This window comes from Aulonocara sp. 'chitande type north' Nkhata Bay, linkage group LG1 (assembly GCF_057382095.1).
Source record: "Aulonocara sp. 'chitande type north' Nkhata Bay isolate Kocher_YH1m ecotype deep benthic linkage group LG1, A_spYH_male_GT1.1, whole genome shotgun sequence".
Lineage (NCBI taxonomy): Eukaryota > Metazoa > Chordata > Actinopteri > Cichliformes > Cichlidae > Aulonocara > Aulonocara sp. 'chitande type north' Nkhata Bay.
Window position 1 is genome coordinate 19,230,935 of NC_141344.1, and position 23,510 is coordinate 19,254,444.

Sequence of the window (23,510 nt, forward strand, 5' to 3'; positions counted from 1 at the left end):
AAATTGTTCTGTTATGAACTTTAATCATAACATCCTAAAAGAGTCTGACTTGTAACACTTGTTTATTTTAGCAGTTTTTCTGAGCATTGCATGGTCTGATCTTGGGGTGAGTTTACTCACAGGTCCTCTCCTGGGAAACCTCAGAGCTGTCTTTAATGTTATCCACCTGTGCATAATCGTTCTAACTGTAGAATGATGAATTTCAAATTGTTTTGAAATAGTCCTTTAACAACTGCTTCTCTACGATCTGATGAATTTTACTCCCAAGCATTGTGTTAACATAAGACACAGATCAGCAAAATGCCAAAATTTCTACTTTTATTGAGGCGCTCACACTTGCTGATGATCAGTTACACGAGTGCATTTGATTAGCAGAAACTGGCTGCTTTGTACTGTCTTAATTCCTATGAAAGCAGTGAGTATGGACTTAGTATTTTTCACACACACTGCTTCTACATGTTGGCTGAATTTTTCTTATATAAATAAAGGCACAATGTAATACGTCGTGTTTTTAAGGGAACTGAGGTTGTATTTGTCTATTTTTAGACTTGCAAAGCGGCAGATTAATTTTATTAAGTCCTGATAAAAAAAAAAATACCATAGAATCAAAGTGACTTCATTTTCATATTACTATGTCAGGATCTAGCTTGTTCCTGTTTTTCTTTTTATTTTACATCATTGGATGCATGTGGCGATATTAGTTTAGTTTAGTTTTGGTTTTTTGTAAAAGAATAGTACTTAATATTTAAAAAAATCTCGCATCTATGCTCATAAAAAATGTATGTCTACTAGTAGACACTAGTGGGCGTGCTAGTACTTGAAATAGAGGCTCGAATAACGCTACATAATCTTAAATTAACTCCGGCAATAGGATTAAACACCTATAACTACACCGGTGTTCTACTCTTTTCTTGTTGGCAGAAAAAAACAGAAAGAGAGACTCTCCCGTCTGGGTTGTAACGACCATTTTATATTGTTGTTATTATTATTTTTTAAGGCACACTTTTCAAGAGTAAAGAACCTGTCGTAAAGTGTCGTAAAAGTAGATGGCGGGGGTTCAGCGCCCCCATGCGGCATTACGGGCAATGACTGCATTGTAGAAGCGGCCAGCCAAGAGACGACCTGCTGGGTAAACAACAGTGGATGCCTCGGAAGGCAGGAATGGGAACTTCGTCGAGGGCAAACAGTGAGATTTTTTTATCTTGTCACATAGAGAAATAACACGGAGGTCGTATTGTCTCGTCCGAGTCGTCTGGGTTTCCATTTCGAGCCAAAATGGCTGATAATAATCGAGTATTTACTGAGTGAAGTGGAGCTAGCATTAGCTTAGCTCGTAGCCATCCGGGGCCCACTGCCTTCGATTTTGCTTCTCGGCACGGCTCGGGACTGTGTTGCCAGTTTCACAATCCCGGCCGCTACAGTCCTCCGGGTCGCGATTTCTGCGTGCTAGGCCTGCCTAGTTGCAGTTCGGGTAACACGTAGAAAACTACCTGTTTTCACTACTTGTCACTATTTCCTGCAGGATTCAACCCCGCATGTTGCAAAAAGGACGGTGACACATTTTGAAAAAAGGATTTGGACACAGGTACGTGTTGTCTTTGTTGTCTTCTGTCTGGGATATTTATCAGGCAACGGCTTGCTGTCCACTCTGGTTTCTCTCGATTCGTTATCGTAATATTGGTAGCTGATATTGTGGTGCGAGTGCTTTCCTAATAAAGCGACATTATCCAGCCTCAGTCACTTCGGCACCGTTTATGGGACATACAGAGAGAGAGAGACAGACAGACAGGCAAGCAGGCAGGCAGACAGCAGCTGGGCTTATTGTAATTGTTAAGCGTTGTAGAAAGTATGCTTAGCCCCCAGCTTCAGGCTCGATACTGCCAGCCTAAATAAATCTACGTATCTGTGTTTTTGCTTGCCTAATCAGTTGTTAGTGGTCAGAAAGCACTGTGGGTATCGTTAGAGCTCAGCAGTACTGAATCAGTCGTACATCTTGAATTGGTTTGCTGTTGCCATTTCTGATTGCACCCACCCCCATGTATTTTCTAGTATAGATAGGCACCAGTTAACGTGGTAGAACTACCCCTTTTCTTCGTGATCTTATCGCCTGCATTAGAAATCAGCAGTATTATGGTGCAGCTTTGAGCCTTTGGGATTTTTTTCCCCTTCAGGGCTGTCCTCTGAGGCCCCTGAATTCATGCTTGTCATTGCGCAGCTTTTACAGTGAGATCTGAAGCACTCTCACTTATGTGTTAGATATATATATATATATATATAAATAAAAGCATATAAGACCATTGTTGCATGTGCTTTTCACAGTTATGCTAAATACTTAAGCAAATCACTCTCTGCTCGCATAAAACCCAGCATCCCCTTTGACAGAAGTTGCATCTTCAGGTCAAGTGACAGCCAGGGTGCTGTTGTGCAATATGCTGCTAATGGACGTCACTTGTGCATTTGGCTTTTCTCTGTCTCAGGAAATGCTCTATAACCTACAGGAGTTGCACAAATGTACATACCAAAGCAGTGCAGTGCATTTTACTCAGACAGTTCCAGGAGCATGTTGAACTGTGTAGTGTTTTTTTTTTTTTTTTTTTAAATCCCTATTTTGTATCTTAAAAAGAAATGCTTATTTTTGCTATCAACTGACTTTGTGTCTGTCCTAAATGCATGCAGTGTTCTTCATGTTTGGTATTTTAGCTTTTAGCTCCATTTTTTCTAAAAGCAGATTGAAGCAGGAAATTGAAATCCAATTCATATTGTTGTGAATTGTGTGTTCCCAGCACACAATGTGGACAGGGACTAGCAAAGCACTGATTTCATATTTTTGTGTTGTGTTACATCACTTGTACTTCCAGATGGCTGCATTGACAGAGTTGGTACAATATGTTCCCAAATTATATTCTGAAATAGTAGCATCATGAATTTGTTTTCTGATTGCATCGGGTCAACAAGTACGACCAGCTTGTTGCTACATGCATACAGTGCAGACTATTTGACTTTGGGTTTACTGATGGTATAAAGCGCCCTAAATCAGAAAAAAGTTAGCCAGAAAAATACTGATCTGCTTTTTAAGAGATGATCAAATAGTTTGTTCGTGCTTGAAAATACCTTATACAGAACTAGACTGATTGTGTTAATGCCAATATTTGGGAAGTTTAAATTTCTCTATCAATATATTTGCAACTGTTGAGGTACATATAGTGTATTATAGCTTTACTGAAAAATGAACATGATAGGATTGCCGATTATTAACCCTTCAGTACCTAACCTATTGCAAAGTCACTGCTTGGCTCCATTCTGGTGCTACTCTACTGCATTTGCTGCAGTAATCTTTGAGCCTTAGCTGTTCTGATGGAACAACTATGTGATGTTGCTATTACCCCCAAACATATTTCTCTGCATTATAATCAGTAAAACGAAAGATTCTGATGCCAAAACATGAATCCTCATAAGGTATATTAAATAAGCCAGTATCCACTTATACATGGATATATAGGTCAGGCTAGGATCCCATGTTCTACAGTATGTGAACAGAATGTTTTCTGCCCTTTTTAATAGCAATTTTAAAGCCTTTTCTATTACAGATTTCTAATGTGTACCTTTGCAGTCCATATGTTTCCAAACACAAATCCAGGATTGCCAATAATGCCAAGCTATGCAATATATTTATTATGTAATATATTGCAAGAAAGTATTCTGCTTTACATCTACTGAATTCTGGATTTGATTTGATATTTATGATTGAATTAAAAGCAGTTTCCAGTTTCACTGATCACTAAATGGCATCGTGATTTTCTTGACAGTTTGGAAACAGAGCCCTATCGGTTTTTATACTCCATGTTGGTGCAAAGAGCACTGTTGACTGCTGTGTGCTTTTAGAATGTACACGTGGAGTCACGGAAATTGCTTTTTTTTGTTGTATGTGCAAAAATGGTTTAAATTTCACAAATGACTGGGTTTGTCGTTGTTCTGGGAGACTTCAAAACCACTGTGAAAAAATTTCCCGCGGCACCAGAGTGAAAAAGGCTCCTTCTCTTCACAGATACACGTTGGTGCACCCAAATATAACTCATATAGTCTCAGAGTCATGAAATAAACGCGAGAATTTGTCTCCCTTTCAGATTTTTTTTTTTTTTTTTTGTCATGCTTTTCTTGGTATCCACAACAATGCAAACATATCAGGGCTGTTGACTCATCATTACTTTGAGTCAGCCTATGGGTATTTATTTACTGTCTTTAATCAGCAGCTTGGGGTCATTCTGTGTTAATTTGTATGAGAAAACAAAATGACCTGTTCAGTGAATAGATTGTCTTGTATTTAGACGGTGAGGTATTGTTTTAGATGAATTACTGTTTCTTCATGTTGTTGATTGGCCAGTGAAATGTCAAAAATGTTTACCTTGAACAATTCAGTGCAGAATGAAAATAGAAGTATAATTGTCTTACAGTCTATTTAAAAAATGCTGCATTTGGTTAAGGATATTAAGAATGAAGACTTGTTCGTGCATTCATGCACTTCTCGGAGTCAGGAAGTCTAGCTCCGGCCTAGCTGTGTTCACCTGCTCTTGAGTTGGAATAAGGAAACACAGTTTAGTCCTGAAAGACGACATGATAAATCATTGCTAGGAGTGATTAAATAACTTGTTGACAGCTGTCTGCAGGTTTTATCCAGCTTATTATTAAAGTATTCAAATAAAAATATTCTCAGACTTTGTTTAGTTTAGTTTTTTAGTTTCAACATGAATGAGTGTTTACTTGAATTAAGAAATGATTATTTTTCTCCTTTTAAACACCATCAGTACAGAACAATCATCTACTATTTCTCTTTTATGCATCTTAGATTAAATGTATGTTTCTTACCTGTTTTTGCATCTAGTGTTTTTTGTTTGTCTGTTTGTTTGTTGTCGTTTTGTTTTTGTTGTAGGATAGGCTGCAGAGGCCATAACAGAGTCCATCAGTAGTTGATGCTTTTGGTTTTCCCTCTCCGTGTATTTTCTTCTGGATGTGTAAACAAACATTTACATTTACTTCAGTTTAAATGATGTCTGTAAGGCAGATTGTAGTCATGTTTGAAGAACACTGAAAAGCACATGATTGAATTGTCTTATTTAGTTAAGTTGGTCAATTGAAGCTGCCTGACTACTGAGGACTTTAAGTGTGTTTACTGTGTAACATAGACTATTAATACCTCATCCATCAGACCTACATTGAGCTGACAGTACTCATTCACATTTTGCTTATTTTATTTTCTGTTTCTTTGTTGACTGACCTGTGTTATTTAACTCTTACATTTTCCCCCTTTTCTAGGTTTGGTGACATGCAGTGGTGAGAAGCTTTGGAATTAATGCAAGTTCACTTGGTTTTTGCTCCTTGAGGTCAGACCTGCCACCATGAAGAGTGAGGTGCCGTCTGAGGCCGCCAACAGACAGGAGCATATGAAGGAGCAACTGGTGAATCCCGAACCCATGGAGGCATCCAAGAGCTTCCCTAACAACATGGAGGTGATTGGAAAAGCTGGCAGCGATTTTGAAACTCTTTGTGAGTCGAGGCATCGGCCCCTGAGAGACACAGGGACACATAGAGACTCAGAACGGAGCTTTCCCGGACGTAGAAAACGAAAAGGCCAACAGGCAGGCCCATCAGACTGCTCGCTCAAGGATGGCCACATCAGTGAGAGTTCACTGGCACCTCAGCGTCCCAGAGTAGAACTTTTACAGCAACCCAGCGAGGATGAGCATAATCACGAGTCCTCTTTTAGTGACTGTGCTTCGTCCCCTTCATCCAGCCTGCGATTCGGGGACTCAGACACTCTTAGCTCGGAAGACGAGGGGGAAGCAGGAGCAACAGGAGGCCAACATAAGGCCCCTGCCCTGACAGGAGGCGGAGCCACTGGAGTCGGCTTGCGCCCTGCTATGGGCCGAACTCGGGGCAGCCGCACTCATAACTGGGTGCGGTCTGATGCTGAGCCCGTGCTGCTGAAGCGGGCGTGCCTGAGCAGCCGGCGGCCTCTACATAGGAAACGCTTTGTGAAAACGGCTCCTGGAGGAGGTCAGCGGACTCAGAAGCAAAAGGAGAGACTACTACAACAGAGAAAGAATCGTGAAATGTTTGCACGCAAGAAGTATGCTCTACACCACAGCACCAGTAGTTCCAGTGAGGAGCTCAGCGGCGACTTGTCCTCTGAATCTTCTACTGAAGCAGAGGATGAGATGTATGTAGATGTCAGCAGCACTAGCAGCCAGACCAACAGTGCTGCTGTGGCCTCAGGTAATCACTAACCCTTACTTTGTTATACATTTATCTCTGTGTTACATTACTTTGTAGGATTAGTTTTTAGTGCTTAATGAATTGACAAGTAAGGGAATAATTTATTTTCTCAGTAACCAGTCTGTAAAAGAAAGATTAGATTGTTTGGACATGACATGGGGTAAGATGGGTTTTATATGTACCAGCAGGCAAAATTATACACCACAGCCTGGGCATTTATTTTTCCATTATGTAATGGGTTGTTTTCAGCTCTTTGAAGAAAAAATCACCACACTTGTAACATTATGATGGAAATTATTTCTCCTAAACATCACGGTCACCATGATCTCTAATGCTGCACAACCATCCAGCATGAATTAACATATTTTAATTGAAGTACGTTGATGCAATGTTAAATTAACATGCACTGAAAAGCGGAACAGAAAAAACAGAAATGGCTCGTGAGGTCAACATGTGTCGTACAGCTTTCACTGACTGCTTTTATTCACAATAAAGGTTGTTAGTGTGGTAGATTAAAAACAAAAAAATATATATATATCCAAATTACTGTAATATTCATACAGTAATGTGCAAAAGTATTGAGTCACTCCTTATTTGTTTATATTTTTCTTCCAAAGAGCCAGGATTCAATCAGTAATTATCCAGACTTTTAAACGGTCTCTTTGGACATTAACTGCTATTTTTTTTAATTCCCTTTCAATCAGGTCCTTGTACTTGATCATTTTCAGAGGAATACTTTCTTTTTTAGTCAAGAGATGGACGAGCACTGTCCACAAATAACAGACATCTTAGCAAAGGACCAATTTAAAATTGCATTTTTAGCAGCAGCCGGTCACAAAAGCAGATGATTTAGTTCCATTTGTTTAATCGAATCTATGACAAAAAGCTAAAAATAACAGTCTGGTAGGCATAAACATAAGTTTTTTGGCCAACAAGGTGATTGACAGAGAGTTATTAGCCAAAAACGTAGCTACAATGGTGTGCAGAGTGTCGTTAAAAATTGGAGGAAACTAGGCAAAAGAAGAACTGACAGGCTTAAAATACTATCAAAGGAAGACGGAGAGTATCTGAAAGTCATGTCTCTAATAGGAAAGCATCTGATTGACAACAATTTAAATTTTCACCATGACAACGATCCTAAACACACTGCCAATTCAATAAAAGCATATTACATATAGTGGAACAATATGAGTCATTATCAAAGCACTGTGGGATCATCTTGATAGAGAACAGAACAAAAAATTTGAATGTCTTTCGAGAAGCCTAGAGAACTATTCCTTAATACTACTTAACAAAATTACAAGAAAACCTGGCTAACACAGTTCAGACTGTGTTTAAAAATGAAGGAGGTTGTACCAAACATTGACTTTCAAGATGTTAGAACTGTATAGTTCACCTATTACACCAATTGCACCAATTTCCCTTTTCCTGAGAAGACTGACTCAAGAGTAGCAGAGTACGGAATTTTTATAGACTTCCTGTTCCCTCACAGCACAATCAGGATCTAATTCTCTGGTGTAGAAGTTTAATGATGAAAAGTATCTCATTTGTTTCTGTAGTTGGAGCCGCTAGCTCTTTAGGTGTGCTGTTACAATTTTGGACTCCAGGTTTGGTTGGGTAGGGTCTCAAACTCCATAATTACTGCGGAATCACAGATGAACAATAGCATCGCTATTAGGGCGGGGTGACGTAGAAGTTTTAAGGTGCAACCATTAGAGCAGTCCTACCCATATATCGCACAGTGTGAAAAGAATCTCAGTAGTGCACAGGTGAGAGAAACACACATTTCCAGGATGAAGAGATTTTTGTATGTTTAATACAATTAATTAATCATAACTAACATAAATGGACAGATATCAGCTGAACAGCTAAAATGCTTTTGTGATGTTTTGGCTTTTTTTCCCTAACAGTTTAACCTTCGACCTATAGACCTGTGTCTGCTCTTTAATGTAACATTTGCACACTGTGTTTCACCAATTTAAACACTCGGGGTGAGAAAAAAAAAGGTTATGGCGACAAGACAGATGACTGTCTATCAAAATGCAGTCAGATTAGATCAGATTACGGTGTAATTTAAACATTAAATCATAAGTCATAAAGATCCTCTTTACTTTCATTTAATAATAATGATGGGTCAGTGTAGCTGTTATACACACACATTTACATGTTCAGAAGCATGCATGTGTCCGAACACATCTATCTTGCAAGGTTACATGCAGTGATTGACATGAAGCCATAGCGAGGTAGATTCAATTGTGAATATTATAATAATTATACCACTGAAATAATACAACAGTGTGTACTGCAATCTGAAAGCACAAATGGGAAAACCAGAGTGAAACTAACCACAGAGGTTCAAGTAGAAGCTACTGAAGTGCTGAGCTCCAAACACAGAACTACTTTACCGAGACCTTGCAGTAACGTCCAGCACAGTGTCAGGACACAGCCAAAGCCAGATTTATGGTCCCATATTTTCGTCCATTTTTGTAGCCTAGGTTTGGTGACATGCAGTGGTGAGCCAAAGTTGAGAAAGTCCTTAGTTGTTTTTAACACTATGTTTCACTGTATTACAAAGAACTTCTTTAAATAGTTTGACTTCTTTCAGGCTAAGCTGAAAACTAAACAAGAGTAGTCAGCATTCCAGATAATTTTTAAACTGCCCCCAGCGGGCAGTAGACCACCATAACGTATAGATGTGGGTCTGAAAAGCTCTGTGTACACCTATACATGACCCGCACAGTACCATGAGGGTCCTTAAGAGAAAGAGGCCTTCATCTGGTCTCCTATAAAGACGGACCACAGCTGCTTGGCTAGCCCCTGCTGTGAGCCTGTTGGAAAATCATGGCTTGGCACAGCATGGCTAAATGAGACTAACATGAGCAAAATGAAAACCCTATTAATTTCTGTTTTCTGAAGCTGGATCAGAGTCTACAGGTTTTCCTTTTACAGAAGGAGATTTTATTCTGGCTTACTAGCATGTCCCGTTAATATGAAAGGAAACTAAAAAAATTAAATGAACTTTATTATAGTTTTTGACTTGCATTTCATAAATGTGATGAATGTTGAAACATACATTAGAATTTGATGGCTGAATAATCAGAGCCCTACCTCAGAGAAATGCCAACTGCTGCCCTCTGTACCTGTTCAGGTTTATGAAGCCACTAAATTCAAACTATAACTTTGTGATTTGTTTCTCAGTGACTGTAAGAATGAAATCCTTTGAAAAGCTCCACCTCCGCCTTCGTTCATTGTTTCTTTCATGTAGCTGTTTAGCCCGAGCGATATTTCTGCTGCTGTGGCCCTAAGGGAGAATGGAAAGTTAGTTGTTGTGCCTTTGTGGTGGGAGACAGGTGGGAGAAAACTCAAACACTGTAGAGCCAGCAGCCTTTGCATAGAAACAGTGAGTCTCTGAGGAAAAACAAGGCATTTGTTTACAGCAGGGAAAAGCAAGGAGGCAAGTGATGAAACCTTTCTTGTCCAGGGTTTGACGTAGGTGTGTGATGTAGAGAGGAAAGAGTTAAATCATACACGATGTATTAAAATGGGAAAACAATATCACAGCCAAATTTAATTTCAATTCAGTTTCAATGCAGTTTACACCTTAATTGAATTTCTTTAACAAAATCAAATAAAAATTCTGGTAAATTACTGGTTTAAACACAGATCAGACTCTTGGCCAAACTAAATTGCCTCAAGCATATTATGTGTCCTTACAGTGTTGTGTTTTTTTTTTAAAAGGTATAGTAATACGAGGTGTTGTTTATCTTATTAAACATTGCACATATTGGCTACAGTTCCCAACCAACTTGTTGTTTTTGTGACTACATAAAGGCTTCACCTGAGTGCCAGGCAGCTAGACTTGCAGAAGGTGCTAAGCAGCAGTTCTCATGAGAGAGTAGGAATAGAAATCACACTGGGGAATTAGACTTCAGTAACATGGCAAGTCACTTGGTGATATGCACAAAGACACGGTTTAACTAAGCAAACAAAGTGCACAAATATACTCTAGCACTAAGTAAATTAAGCAAGCATTAATTTAAGTTATTTTAAAATCTCTTAACCAGCTTCCACAAGCTCTGTTCTACAAATCTTTCTGAATTTCATTCCTTAGAGATCATAAGGTGTTACAGTTTAAATGTGCTATACGCTGTAAGCCTGCCTTGGTATTTATGTGGAAGGCCAACCATGTCGGAGAGAACTTGTAAGTTTGACTGAAACACCCAATGCATGAGTCAGCAACTCTGACTTGCACTGAGATATTGTGATAATAATTAGAAACAGGCATGGGACTGTAAGCAGAAATAATCATGTCTCTGACTTATACTGTGTATTGTCGTCATCATTAGTGGAGACAAATTTATAGTTTCAAGTCTGGAGCTAACCCTAAAATAAATTCATGTTTGGGGACACTGCTGTCATTACCCTACCATGGCACCGGCACTGCCTCCATTTGCAGTGCTGAGAGGAATGATGCAGTTCTCTCCAATTAGTTTGCCATGACTAACCTGTTTGATCAGTGCCTATGATGCACTGGGCTCCTTGAGTATAATGTGGGTGGCATTAATACATGCACCCACACAGGACCCCTTGAGTGTTATTAATTGACCACATACATTAGATATAAATCGTAAAATTAAATAAATACACATTTGTGGGTTTGCATAATGCTTATTGTATTTTTTTAAATGGATTACTTTACAAATAATGTAATAATATCTTCTGGTTTCCTTCTTTTGATGTGTCAGTGCAACCATTAACGCTTTGCAGACGCACCTTAGTGTTAAGGTCCCATGGTGTTAAGTGCAAGTAGAGATAGAGTGGGATCTGTTGCATTGATTACATTTCTCTCTTGCCCAGAGCTGCTGAACTGAGCAATTTCAGCACAAAGGTTTATTGGTTGGGTTATTTGTATGCTTTAAGCTAGTTATTTATATTTAACTTGATTCTGGTAAGCAGAAAACTGAGATTAATAAAAATTCGGACTATGACATGTTTATGCTGTTTGTTTTATTGTAGTTAGATGATATTTGCATTTATCAGATAGTATCTGGTCAGTTTATTAGAACTGGGGGGGAAATTGATACAATGGTATTGTCATATGGTGGTATTGTATCAATGCAGGGACACATGATATCTATATTTTCTTAAATACATTAAATTACTCTGGGGATACTATGAAAAAGAGGGCTCATCTCGTACATCCTGGGATAACATTAGGTGAGCAAACATACATTTTATTGACTCAACTGAAAAAACATCCAACATTGGACACACTTTGCTGTGAACTAGGAGTCAGCTTCATCAAGCTAGCTAAGGGCTCAGTCACATGAGTAAAAGTAGGACAGCAACATCCTTGCATCTACAAGAAAATCTGCCTGGTGATTGCATTGAATCTTTTAACATTCTGTGACCGATTGCAGCTTTTGATGTCTAAATGGTTGCACAGAGCTTGAGCGTGTTGATCGCAAGGTACAGATTGCATGATAGGAGGCAACCTTTCTGCAAGCAGTTGAACTCTGACCTGGACTGACTGCAATCACCATCAGAGAAAGTTGAAGGCTTGCACATAACTGTGATCTAATAATCAATATGTTAAAAATGTAAATAATAATGCATCATGAGTGAAATATTGTGATAATATTGTATTATAGGGAGTCTGGAGTACTACACTAACTTTTGGTAATGGATTTATTCAGGTGCTCTGGACGAGGATGTCGTGGTGATTGAGGCGTCTCCAGCTCCCGCTCCTGCTGTCCCTGCAAGTGAGGAGATCAATGTGACCTCAACGGACAGTGAGGTAGAGATCGTCACAGTTGGAGATGGGTTCAGGTAGGCACCCCAGCTTTTTGAGTAATTAGTGAGAGTAAAATAAGATCTGAAATTAATTTGACCCTGATTCTATTTTGAATTCTTAAGGGTTTTAGGTGGATGCAGACTAAGCGTCTGAACTGTTAGTACAGTTTGCTTTTTTATCAGCAAACAAAAACTCAAGCCCAGTATTGTGAAAGTTGGGTTAGGACTTTTCTTAACTTGCAAAAATAGACTTTTACGCATGTGCTGTTAATGCTGTTTTTGTATACCAGTGCTATGCATTACGCTTTCACAACAATGCAAAGTGTCCACTTGGGTCAGTGTGGCAGATTAATGCGAGACTTTCTGCAGATACTAAAGTTTCTGGCAAAGCTACATCCTTAGCGTACCTTTTAGCAGACTAGGTAATAACTCCTCAACTTTGACACGAGCTACTGACATGACTACCTATGGGAGTGAATGATTCTGTTGATTGACATATGAGGGAATGGTAAATGCATTAGATGGGAGGCACCAATGCTAAGAGACTGGTTGGCAACTATCTGGCAATCCACAGGTTGCTGGAAAAAAATATGCATACCATGTGAATGCCTGCTGGTTAGTGGCAGATGCTAAAGCTTCATTCATGCAGTCCTAGAGATCTGCCAGTGACGCCCAGTAACCACTGGTCACCAGAGAAAATTGTTTCTTCTGTGACAATTGGCAAGAAGTCACTAGTGAAAACTGAAACTAGAAACTGATCACAAAGAGGTACACAGTGCTGCACTGAAAACCACCTTACTGTTGCTTTGGTCATTAGCAGGTTGCTGCACTCGACTGTAGTTTGCATGGAAGAAACAATCTTGTCTACAAACACCTGCAAACCCCTTCCAAGTGTTCGTGAAACTATGAGAAGTGCAACACAAACTGAAAAGAGACCATTTGTAGAAACTGCGCATTTTGAAACATGTTGTTTGTCACAATATGGTAAATCTTTTTTTTTTCTATTTTGCTTTGCATTTTTATCCAGTTTTAGCTCAGTGGGTCAATTTTAACTCATCAAGAGAAGAGCATCTTCCATTCAAACTAAGGGTGACCATTGCAGTCTGCTATTAACCAAATAAGATCTTTGGTGCAGTAGGGTCCTCTTTGCAACTGTTTTCACATAGTGACAGCCGGCAACTCACTTGCCATCCAGTTAGGAAATGCACATTTTTCTCTAGCATCTGGGGTGGGGTTACCAGGAGGGTAACAACTTATCTAGTTCTGTGTGATGTAGCCTAACCACTGTGAAATCTTTACCAGACATCAGCTGCAGAGCAAAGGGGAATTGCTTTGTATCAGGACATGGCTTTCCTCTTAAATTTACTGGAATAGCTAAGACACTGTTAGCTCCAGCTTCAGCACTTTGCTCGCTTAGACCTTTTATTTTAAGGGTTGATCTGTGATAATGTGCAGTAAGGATAGTTTAAAATGCCTTATAAGACTTAAACCAAGCGCTAGACGGCTGGTTTTGTTAGTGTGGGTGTAGCCATTTTGACAGAACTAGAAAAAGGAGTAAGTGCAGGTTGGTCATTGCTTGCTTAAAGAGAAGTTGTAGGATGGGGGTGTGTAGTGCTTTAGTTGATTTGTTTTGCTCATGGATTCCATAGCTCTGCTTACATTGAACAGAGAAACCAGTCCTAGTAGAGCTGCATGCCTACATGTTTATAGCTGTAAACCCACATCACCCTGAAGCCACCTACGCTGTGCCTCTGCCATTTAAATCTTTCTAGATATGTCAAGCACAATGTGAGGTCAACCAGATGCGTGACTAAAGGTTTATAGTTAAATATAGTTAACTTGTTACACCACGAATGATTTAAGTGGCAGGGACAAAAAAAAGTCACTTTGACATGCCGCTTTTTTATATGCTACTAAAATTGTAAAACTATATATAACCAATGTGAATAATGATCCCATATCACAGAATAATTCTAAAATTCATGTTTCATGTATACATGTATACATGTATACATCAGAACGTATTCCAGACTTGTTTTTTTAACATCACTAGAGGTTTATTATGTAAGCTTAAAACTACCATGGAGTAGATGTAGTGCTATATTGTGGCAAAGAATAACAACAATAACTAGCTGCTTCCACACTGAGTCCCTTATCCCGAGGATGGAGTCCAACTTTACCAACCTCTGGTGCGTACGGAGAAAGTTGTAGTCCTAGTTTTGCTCTGCAGCCTCTTGGGCTCAGCATTGCAGCACATGAACCAGTTCTGTACCTTTTTGTTGTTGTTTAGAGTGGTTCTCCACAGCAGAACGACGGCATGCACAAGGCTGGTTGGACTGTGCACAACTGCGTAATAGACTTTCTGGAGAGACAGCTAAATGATATCAAGGACCGCCACAGCAGTGCCAGCTAACAGAATTACTCACTAATAAAGAAACTGCTAAAATGACATGCAGAATATACTTATCCTACTTTTGATATACCTGGGCATCTCACACAAGTAAAGTCTGTATTTAGGGAAACACTGTATACATTGCATAGCCTGATTGGTATCATGGCTGCCATATCACTGTATATAATGCTCAAGTCTTTTTGATATGGATGCTAGTTAGAGACAGACATTTGAGAGCAGTGTGTTTAGAGAAGTTGTATTCCACTACACCCACCTCCATTTTCCTCACCCAATGAATCTTTTCTCTCTCTTCTCATATAACTTCTTGTCTCCTCATGCAGGCGATTATGCAGCTCAGTTCACAAACCTCTCCCTCTGTGTTAACCTCCATCTGTCTCCTTTGGCTTTCTGTCTTTAACCATATTTTTCCTGTTCCTACCTTTCACATTAGTCTATCAGTAATATATGAAAAATAGTTCCTGGAAGTGAGTATACCCAGCCTGCAATGTCATGGCCTGTCTGCCTGTTTTCCTCACTTTCAAAGATGTCCTGTCTCATTAGAGAATGTAGAGATGAGCTCTGCTGTAAGGGGGATGGGCAGCAGCAGAGCAGAAGGGCGGAGAATCAAAGGCCAGGAGAATGAGCAGTGAAATCTTTGTTCACACTGCCAGTGGTCTAATTTATATGTTCACATGCAGTTTATATTAGTACAGGCACGATATTCAGAAGTATGAAAACCCACATACATATTGTATCGTGACTTTTTCTTGGTATTTTGGGTGATTGGCTGCTTCTGATGTGATTTATTTAATTGTGTGTGATGCATTTGCATGAAAACAACTTCTGTAGGCAGAAGAGTGGGTTTCCTAAGTCTCACTACACATAGATATACTTTTTATTCTGAAAACGGAGAGAAACAGTCTTAGAGCAGCCAAAACCAGTCAAAAAGACTGGAATGCAGTGTAAAAGCTGAAGATAACATAATAAATAGCCTGATAAGTAAAACCATACAGGGTTGGACAGCCTCTCTTCACTCCCAGCTTGTGCAAAATGTGGCACTCCAAATTCAGGTTTAAACCAACAGCAGCACTTTTGACATAAGTGGGGAAAAAACGCTAAAAAAATTAAGTAAAGTGTTTCCATTTTTAACCCACTGCCTCTCAGATTGGTCATTTGACTTGCTGTCAGTGTTCTCATCATGAATTTGAACGGCTGGCAGTTATTTATTCGTTCATGCAGTTGACTCGCCTGTAAAGCCGTGCGTCAGGAGAAAATTCCAGTGTTTTAGCAGTGCACTGTGGGCTGCGTTTGGCAGCTGGTTCACCCAGAGCACAGTGAGTTACAATAAACAAGGATTATGTAGCTGACATGGATCAATTTAAAAAAAAAAAAAAAAAGCCCTTGATGAGTCCCTGCCCTGATTCTGCTAATCAGCTCAGTATATGCATATTAGGGCAGTGAATATCACGAGACTCTCTGTGAGCATTATGTGCGTGCTACATTTTTCTGCAGGATTCCTGAAAGTTTTCTACTCTGTGTTTAGAGTTGGAAGGCCTAAATTATGAATACACAGCCAATACTGCTGTCAGGGCAAAGCTTAATGCCTCACATTGTTTATTCTCTCTTACACAGTGCTGTTGGCCTTGTATGATCCCCTCCCAACCTTTAAACTCCCAACCTCCCAGCCTTAGCTGCCCATAGCATCAGTCCCAGCAGTTTACATTGCCGCAGTGCACAGAACCTCAGCTCCCTGGGGTTTGTGTCTCTCAACACTTTGGTTTGGCACAGCCTCGACATTGCCAAGCCACCCATTCCCACAGTGTTCATATTTACAATGTACTGTTTTGCTCTTTGCTGCCACACTCAAGGGGTCATAGTGGTAAACAGATATTTACAAAATAATCCCAGGGCTGCTTAATTAGGAGCCCATCCCTAGTGGCAAGCCCTGCTCCTTGGGATCAACCCTGAGCTGAGGATGCTGGCCAATTAGACCCCAGTACAACCACCATGTACACCCCTCCCCTCACCTCCACTCCCACTCCCTCCACCCACAGATGCCACCCTCACTGCTGTGTGTTCAGTGGTGAGGAACAAGTGTTTGTTAGCAATGTGTGAAGTATGAAGTTTAATAAGCTTCCTCCTCTATTGTTGCATTGTGCAGTACGTCCCAGAGGAAGCTGATTTGGATGAGGACAGTATGAGCTAGTGGGAATCCCCCTCAGCACAAAGCGTTTGCTCTGTTACATTTAAGCAATGAAATCAAAGCCATCTCTTAATTAGTTTGTTTCTTAGTTAGCCAGTTCAAAACGTTACATATTCATCTTTAAAGTATTAAAGTAAATCATGCAGGCACTAAAAGTGAAATGAGGAATAATAATGCTTTTTATTTACTAGTTAACTTTATACAGTGCAGTAAACACTTTTGCTTTTTAAATAACATTAGTTTTCATCAGTAACACTTCCATAGGTTTAAGGTATTTGGTAGTTTGGTTATTTCACCAGCTTTCAGGGCTCACCATGAGTGTTCATTGGACTCAAGTCTGTCTTAATATTTCTTCCGGTGATCCCAGAGTGGTAAATCCTATTATTATTTTTAAAATACAAAACAAAACCTCATTCGTGACAATGACTTAACAAGGTAAAAGGAAAAAAAGATTGCAGTATTTGCTCACTTCTTTCTTTGGTGTGAGTAAGTCCATTCTTCCTATTCTACTCAGTTGTTCTAGTTTCTATTTGGTTTTGTAATCTGCTCGGACAAGATCAGGGAAATACCCTTAGAAGTCACAAGTACGTCATTTGGCTAAAACAAAGAGAAAGATTTTGGGACGTTTACAGCAAAGACCTCCAATTCATGTGATCTCTCTCTGTTTTCTCTGTGTTAAAAGGAAAACATGAGAAATAATTTAATTTCCCCAAAAGTTAGAAAATTAGTGTGTTCCAGTAGCCAAAACATACCAGATTAAAAAAGCTTCTAGGGTTAAAACTGATGTTCAAAATGGGACTCGGTTAAAACGAAAATGCAAAAAATGAAGAGCTGAATACCATAAAATCTAAATATGAGGATGCAGGTCTTTGCATTGTGTTCTGCATACATCCTGAGCTCAAACAGATGTTGTACAAAGTGTTCCGCAGTATGTCCAGGGTGACCATTATTCATTGCCACAGCGATTTGGATGAACTCTGCATCAGCCAATAGCAGATTCCAGTCAGTGTTTATTCAAACAGCAATGACGAATTCCCTTGGCAACTAATATGGATGCATTCCAACAGTTAGCAGTTCAATATTCAGGCTGCAGAAAAGTTCTTTCATAGTAACGTGATGAGATTGCGCCACTTTTTCAGGAGGATACTCTGTATACAAAAGACTTCACACACTGATTTCTGGACTCTGCCTGTGTAAGCTTTTGGTTCTCACCATGCTTTATTTGGAGCCAGACTTGAACACATTAAGACTTAAGAGAGTGAGGTGCTAAGTTACGAGCTAATCATAGCTAGTATTGTTAGCAAGCTGTGTGCATAAACTCTGTGTTGGTATCACACAGACACATTTACCTGCTAGTTAGTGCCTGGTAAGCAGATTAAGGAAATACCAGATTTAACCAAAAACAGAGCCACTGACTCATTAAGATGGTTCTAACTCACTGTAAGCCATGCTATGTGTCAAATAATTCCATTTAAAAAATGCTTTTTCATAAAGTCACCAACACCACAAATGTGGCCCAGAGGTTCAGTTCAGTGATTTGAATTGGCCAGAGTGAAACATAGTAGACAACAAGTGGCCTCACCCCTAGATGCCATTTGCCACAAAGGGCAAATTTATCAATAGAGAGCAAATCTATTTTTGTACCAGACTGTAAACAAGTTTATTTAATGGCTGAAGCTCAGCGTTTTAACATCTGAGTCTCTGAGGATTGACTCATTTGTGAAGCCAGGCAGAAGTCAAGTTTTTGCCCCCAGTTTGCTCCTTAAAATGGGTTAAAAAAAAAGGAAAAGGGTCAATCTAACAATGACTTAATCAGTAACATATTGATGTCTGATGTATATGTATCAATCAGTAGGAATCTCTGAGCTGGTCACATCAGGGTTACTGAGACTGTGCTGTTGCTTCCTTCCCTCTGCTGCTCTGTATTCCTGTTTTTAATCTCTCATTTAGCCACAGTGAAATTCCCTAGCTGCAGAGCTCCATGGCATCAAGCTTTACGGCACTCCCATTTAGTCTCTTGACTCTTGTCCCTTGAGGTCATGCCCTCCTCCCTCTGATCACCTAGGTTTACAGTGCTGTGGAGGGAAATGTGGCTACTCCCTGGCCTCTCACTTGAGTCTCAGAGGCCATGGGGTAGAGCGACCGGAGCCTTGGAGAGAGAAAATTAAAAGAAAGATAAGAAAATGGGCTAAAGGTGGGGCAAGAGCAGCACAGCGTTTGACTTAATTCAAGGAAAACGAAAGGTGGTTGGAGACGATGGGAATATTTAGATGCAAGGCTGATTGCAGAACAAGTCTGCAGATTCTAAAAGTCCATTTTTTGTATTGTTTTTGTTTTTTGGGTTTTTTTTATTTAGCGACTAATTTACTAAGTAAATTATTAAAGTTTCAAACAAAACAATTAGTGCAGAACAAAAAAAGAATGCAAAACTACACAACCTAATGGATGATGTTAAATATTTTACAAAGACAGGAGACTAGTTTGTCAAGTGTGGCTTATCTTAGCAGCACCAGCTGTAATTCTTTCTCTGCAGGTCCACACACGTGTGCAGACTGTGGTTCTGTGTTGCTCTGGTGGTGATATGCCACTTTACGCCACCACAGGCTGCAGATCAAAGTATAACAGAACTGCGCTGGTTGCAGGGCTTGTCATCTGTTTTACTTTCCAGCATGCTCATTTACAGCTTACTGCCACAGAGTCATAGGGGCTGTTGCTAACTAGTGGTGGATGGTTGCTTAGCAGTTAAAAGGCATTGACCATTATTTATATTAGCAGAGTACTAACATTTAAACGTATCACTGACTAGTCACACACATCCCTAGCCTACCATGCACTGTTTTAGATGCTGCAGCAAAACAAGCCATTACACAAAGTCCTTCTGTCAGATCTGCTCACTTTTACTTCCTCATCCACTTTTGCAGCAGCAGCATCTGCTGGCCTGGAAATGAACTGGTCTGGCTCTTGTAAAGCAAATGCTTCAGTGAGCTGTGAGAATAGTCCCGGTGGTCCTGAACTCCAGCATGTTGTAACAGTCTCTTTTTCTTTCTCCCCTTTTTTCAATGTGTCTATTTTCTGCAGGTCACGCTCAGTGGGGGGTCTTGGCCGAATGTGGGGTAATAGTTGCTCCCAGAATCGCCTCCAGGAGCCACGTGGACGTCACAGGCTCTCCACTGTTATCCAACCGCTGCGGCAGAATGCTGGGGAGGTGGTGGACCTCACGGTTGATGAAGATGGTAACACAGAACTCGTTTCAACAAAGCCTGGTTAAAAGATTACTAAGCGATGTTTTAACTTGGGTCTTACTGACTCAGCTAATGTACTTTTCATGCAAGCTGTGCGAGAGTTGTAGTAACTTATTTGTCACAGTCTACAACTGTGAAAGATAAAACTAAGACTAAAATATATACAAGGAAAAAACATTTAAAATTAAACTTAAAAATACTCAAAAATACTGGATTTAATTGTCAAGTTGTTACAGAACTTTAATTTAAGCCACATGCACATCTCTGGAGTGTTTTAAATTTAGATATGAGATGTAAAGTAAGCAGACAAAGATCTAATGTTGAGTGGAACCAAAAGCGATATTTTACCAAAAAACGTACAATTAGTAACAGAATTGGCTAATTATTTATTAAATTGACTTAAATTTTAGTGTCATTCTAGTTCATACTCAGCTTTGTATGGTTCCTTGACAACATTAACCTAAACCAGTAAGGTTGCATTTCTTTTCAGTGTATTCGTATCTCGCACTTTATTTTCTGTTACATTGCTTTGTATTGGTATTTGTCTCTTAGCCTGGATGTCATTCTCTGTATCAGCCTGCGCCTGTGATGGGTAGCAAAATGGTGCCTCACGCAGTATTAGAGCATTTGCATTTCTTAGGAGAAAGAGGGGAAATTAATTTGTGAATATGAAAAGCAGATGGTATTTACACACTGGAATGCTAATAAGGTCTGCTCTTCTACTTGGCTGCTAAGCCTCTGCAGACACTATGGTATGGCAGACATTACCAGTGTGCACAAATACCACAGTGTCTCCTCCACACATAATCGTGCTTGGGAATCGATAAGAAATAAGCGATTCCGATTCCATAATCGATATCAGTTATTGATTCGATTCCTTATCGATTCTCATCAAGTTCTCTCTGGCTCTGCTTTGAGAGTGGCCAAGATTTCTAAGCAGCATATCAAAGACATTGCATTCCTAGAAATTAATAGCGTGCTGTGTGGTCAAATGTTGCACGCTGGAGGTGTTTCCCCTCTTTGTTGTGATCATTATTGGGCTCATTACTCAAAAAAGTAATTATTACCTATTACACAGAACACTTGTCTTAAACGTAATGCTGTACATTACTTAATGTCTTTATCCTTGGAGTAATTAATTATTACTACTATTCGTTAACATTACTTTCACATTTTTCTATAAAATGACCTGAAACAGACCGTCTGACAATTACCAGTTAACAATATAAACCTATAGGTTCCACACACCAACACGAATCCCTATCCTAATGAGGACACACATATGATATTTCTCTTATTATTTACACAAAGCCGACAGCACAAAATAAATCGCCACAGCAGCCCAACTCCTCATCTGCTTGTTACCTGTTAAAGTACACGGTCTGGCTGCTGGGCATTCACTCAGCTTTATCATCAGTCTGTGTTCTAGCTAACTTAGCATTAGCATACTGCCTGTGGAGTTGCTTGCAAAGAGCCAAAGTTCTGTTACAAGTCTAATTCATTTGTTTCTGTAATGGATGGATTTTGCACTTTGCGCTCTCATGCTTTTGTGTAATAAAAATAAAAGTAATGTCATAACCACACTGTAGACTGTGCCACTATCTTCGTCCTCCTGCAAACTGAAATCAGCTGATTGTAGCACAAGTGAAGTCGATAAAGGGGATTGATAGGCAAGCAGGCTAACACTTCCAAGGAACTGAACTTCCCGATTCCCACCCTACTTCTGATCAATAACTCAACTGACAAAAGTCAGCTGGTTTTTATTCTGGTGACATAATCTTTTCTGATTACCATTTGATTTTGTTTTTTTTTTAATCCACAGATCTCTCAGTTGTGCCAACAACCTCTGGCGGGATTCAGCCTCAAACAGTCAGGTCGTCCTCATCATCATCATCATCCCATCAAGCCTCTACCTCAGAGCTCAATGATGCCCCAGGCCCTTCCACTAGCTGCCCAGGTTCAACACCTGAAAGTATGCACACACAGAGGCCAAGTGGCTCTGCTCGCACAGGTCCAGAGGGTAAGACAGGACACAGCATGTTGACATTGCTGCAGCAGGCAGTTTCTTTTCAACTGTTGTCTGGAGACATCTTGTGTTTAAAAAATCAATTCTTTTTAGTGGCCAATTTCTAATTAGTCTGTATTGTGTGGTCCTCTGTGATATTGTCTGCCCTGTAAAAGCATTTTTAAAAAGAAAAATAATTCTCATATATCTTTCTCTCATCAGATGACAACAGACCAGGTTTGTCAGGTACAACAGGAGAAAATGCAGGCGTGGCCATGCCTAGGCTCCCATCCTGTTGTCAGCAGCACTCACCATGCGGAGGCCCCTCCCCTGGTCACCTGCCCCTGAGCCACTCCCATCCAAGTTGCTTGCAGGCGTCGTCCCCTCAGCAGACCAGCAGCTCTCAGCACAGCCACAGCAACACTCAACACTTTCTCCATCATGCCCACCACCCAGCACCGCAGCCCCCAGGCACCATGCTTTTTCCGGAGCCGATATGCCCCGTGGTGCGACCCAGTGCTCTGCCCGCCCCCTGCGCCGGAGTCAGCAGCAGCAGCAACAGCAGTAGTAGCAGCAACGCAGCCCACTACCATGACCAAGTATGGCTGTTTGTACAATATTTATTGATTCATAGCTGTTAGCGAGGCAGTATAAGCATACGCTGATTCCACACAAACCAGGTTTTCGTGACCACTAAGGTTTATTTTCTTGCATGAAGAAATCCTGGCACCCCAGAGATATTTTAAGTGGAGCTAAGGGAAGATCAGAGCTAAGGAAAAAATAATTTATTAAGTTAAATATTTATCCAAATGTATATTGTCAGCAAAGAACTGCCCCAAATACTGAATCACCCTTATGTTGAAGAGCAATGATGTAGTCTGAGTAATGGGGAGTTACAGTAGTCAGGTTAGAGGCTTTTAGCTACCTTCATTGTTGCTTCATTCTTTGCCTCATTCCAGGCATTTATTGAGATTATCTGACAGGTGTTTGGAAACACAGAACAGCTGTACTCACTCTGTCATGAGGACTCGTTATATCCCTACAGTATCCATAACCTTCAGTAGAGTGCAGGGTGAATGAAGTGAGAGGATTTTTTGTTATTATTTTATTCCACGACAACTTCTGAGCCTGTTTTTGTCAAAGCTTCATGATGCATTTGGAATCAATCAGTGAATGTGATCATTAATGTTTTATTTACAGTGCTGCGAAAAACTACTTGCCCCCTTTCTGATTTGTTAGTCGTTTTGTTTCATTTTGCATATTTGTCTTGTGTCTGTTTTATGCTTCGGATCCTCAAACACATTTTAGTACTTCTCAAAAATAAGTCAATACAGAATTTTTGTTTATCATCATTTTATGTCCATAAAATGCTTTTCAGGTGTGACCCCGTGTAAAAAACGTATTGCCCCTCAACCCTAATAACTGGTTATGCCACCATTGGCAGCAAGAATTGCAATCAAGTATTTGTGATAACTGGAAGTGAGTGTTTCACATTGGTGTGAATTTTGGCCCGTTTGTTTTAATTCAGCCACGATGGAGAGTTTTCCAGCATGAACGGCCTGTTTAAGGTCACGCCAAAGCATCTCAAGAACATATGATTTACAT

At 40.0% G+C, this 23,510-nt stretch overlaps 1 protein-coding gene across 5 annotated transcripts in view; it reads left to right on the plus strand.

Moving 5' to 3' along the window:
- Positions 1–1,073: 1,073 nt before the first annotated feature.
- rnf111 (ring finger protein 111) overlaps positions 1,074–23,510 on the plus strand; it is a 32,897-nt gene continuing 10,460 nt past the window's right edge. For 3 of the 5 annotated variants that reach the window (XM_086287216.1, XM_086287237.1, XM_086287245.1), the window contains exons 1-7: positions 1,074–1,186; positions 1,523–1,585; positions 5,311–6,270; positions 11,967–12,099; positions 19,737–19,891; positions 21,723–21,920; positions 22,128–22,504. In XM_086287216.1, coding sequence (XP_086143342.1) covers positions 5,394–6,270; positions 11,967–12,099; positions 19,737–19,891; positions 21,723–21,920; positions 22,128–22,504 — 1,740 coding nt within the window. In that variant the 5' untranslated portion in view covers positions 1,074–1,186; positions 1,523–1,585; positions 5,311–5,393. The remainder of the gene's footprint in view (positions 1,187–1,522; positions 1,586–5,310; positions 6,271–11,966; positions 12,100–19,736; positions 19,892–21,722; positions 21,921–22,127; positions 22,505–23,510) is intronic. The other 2 variants (XM_086287228.1, XM_086287223.1) reach the window with 2 other exon arrangements.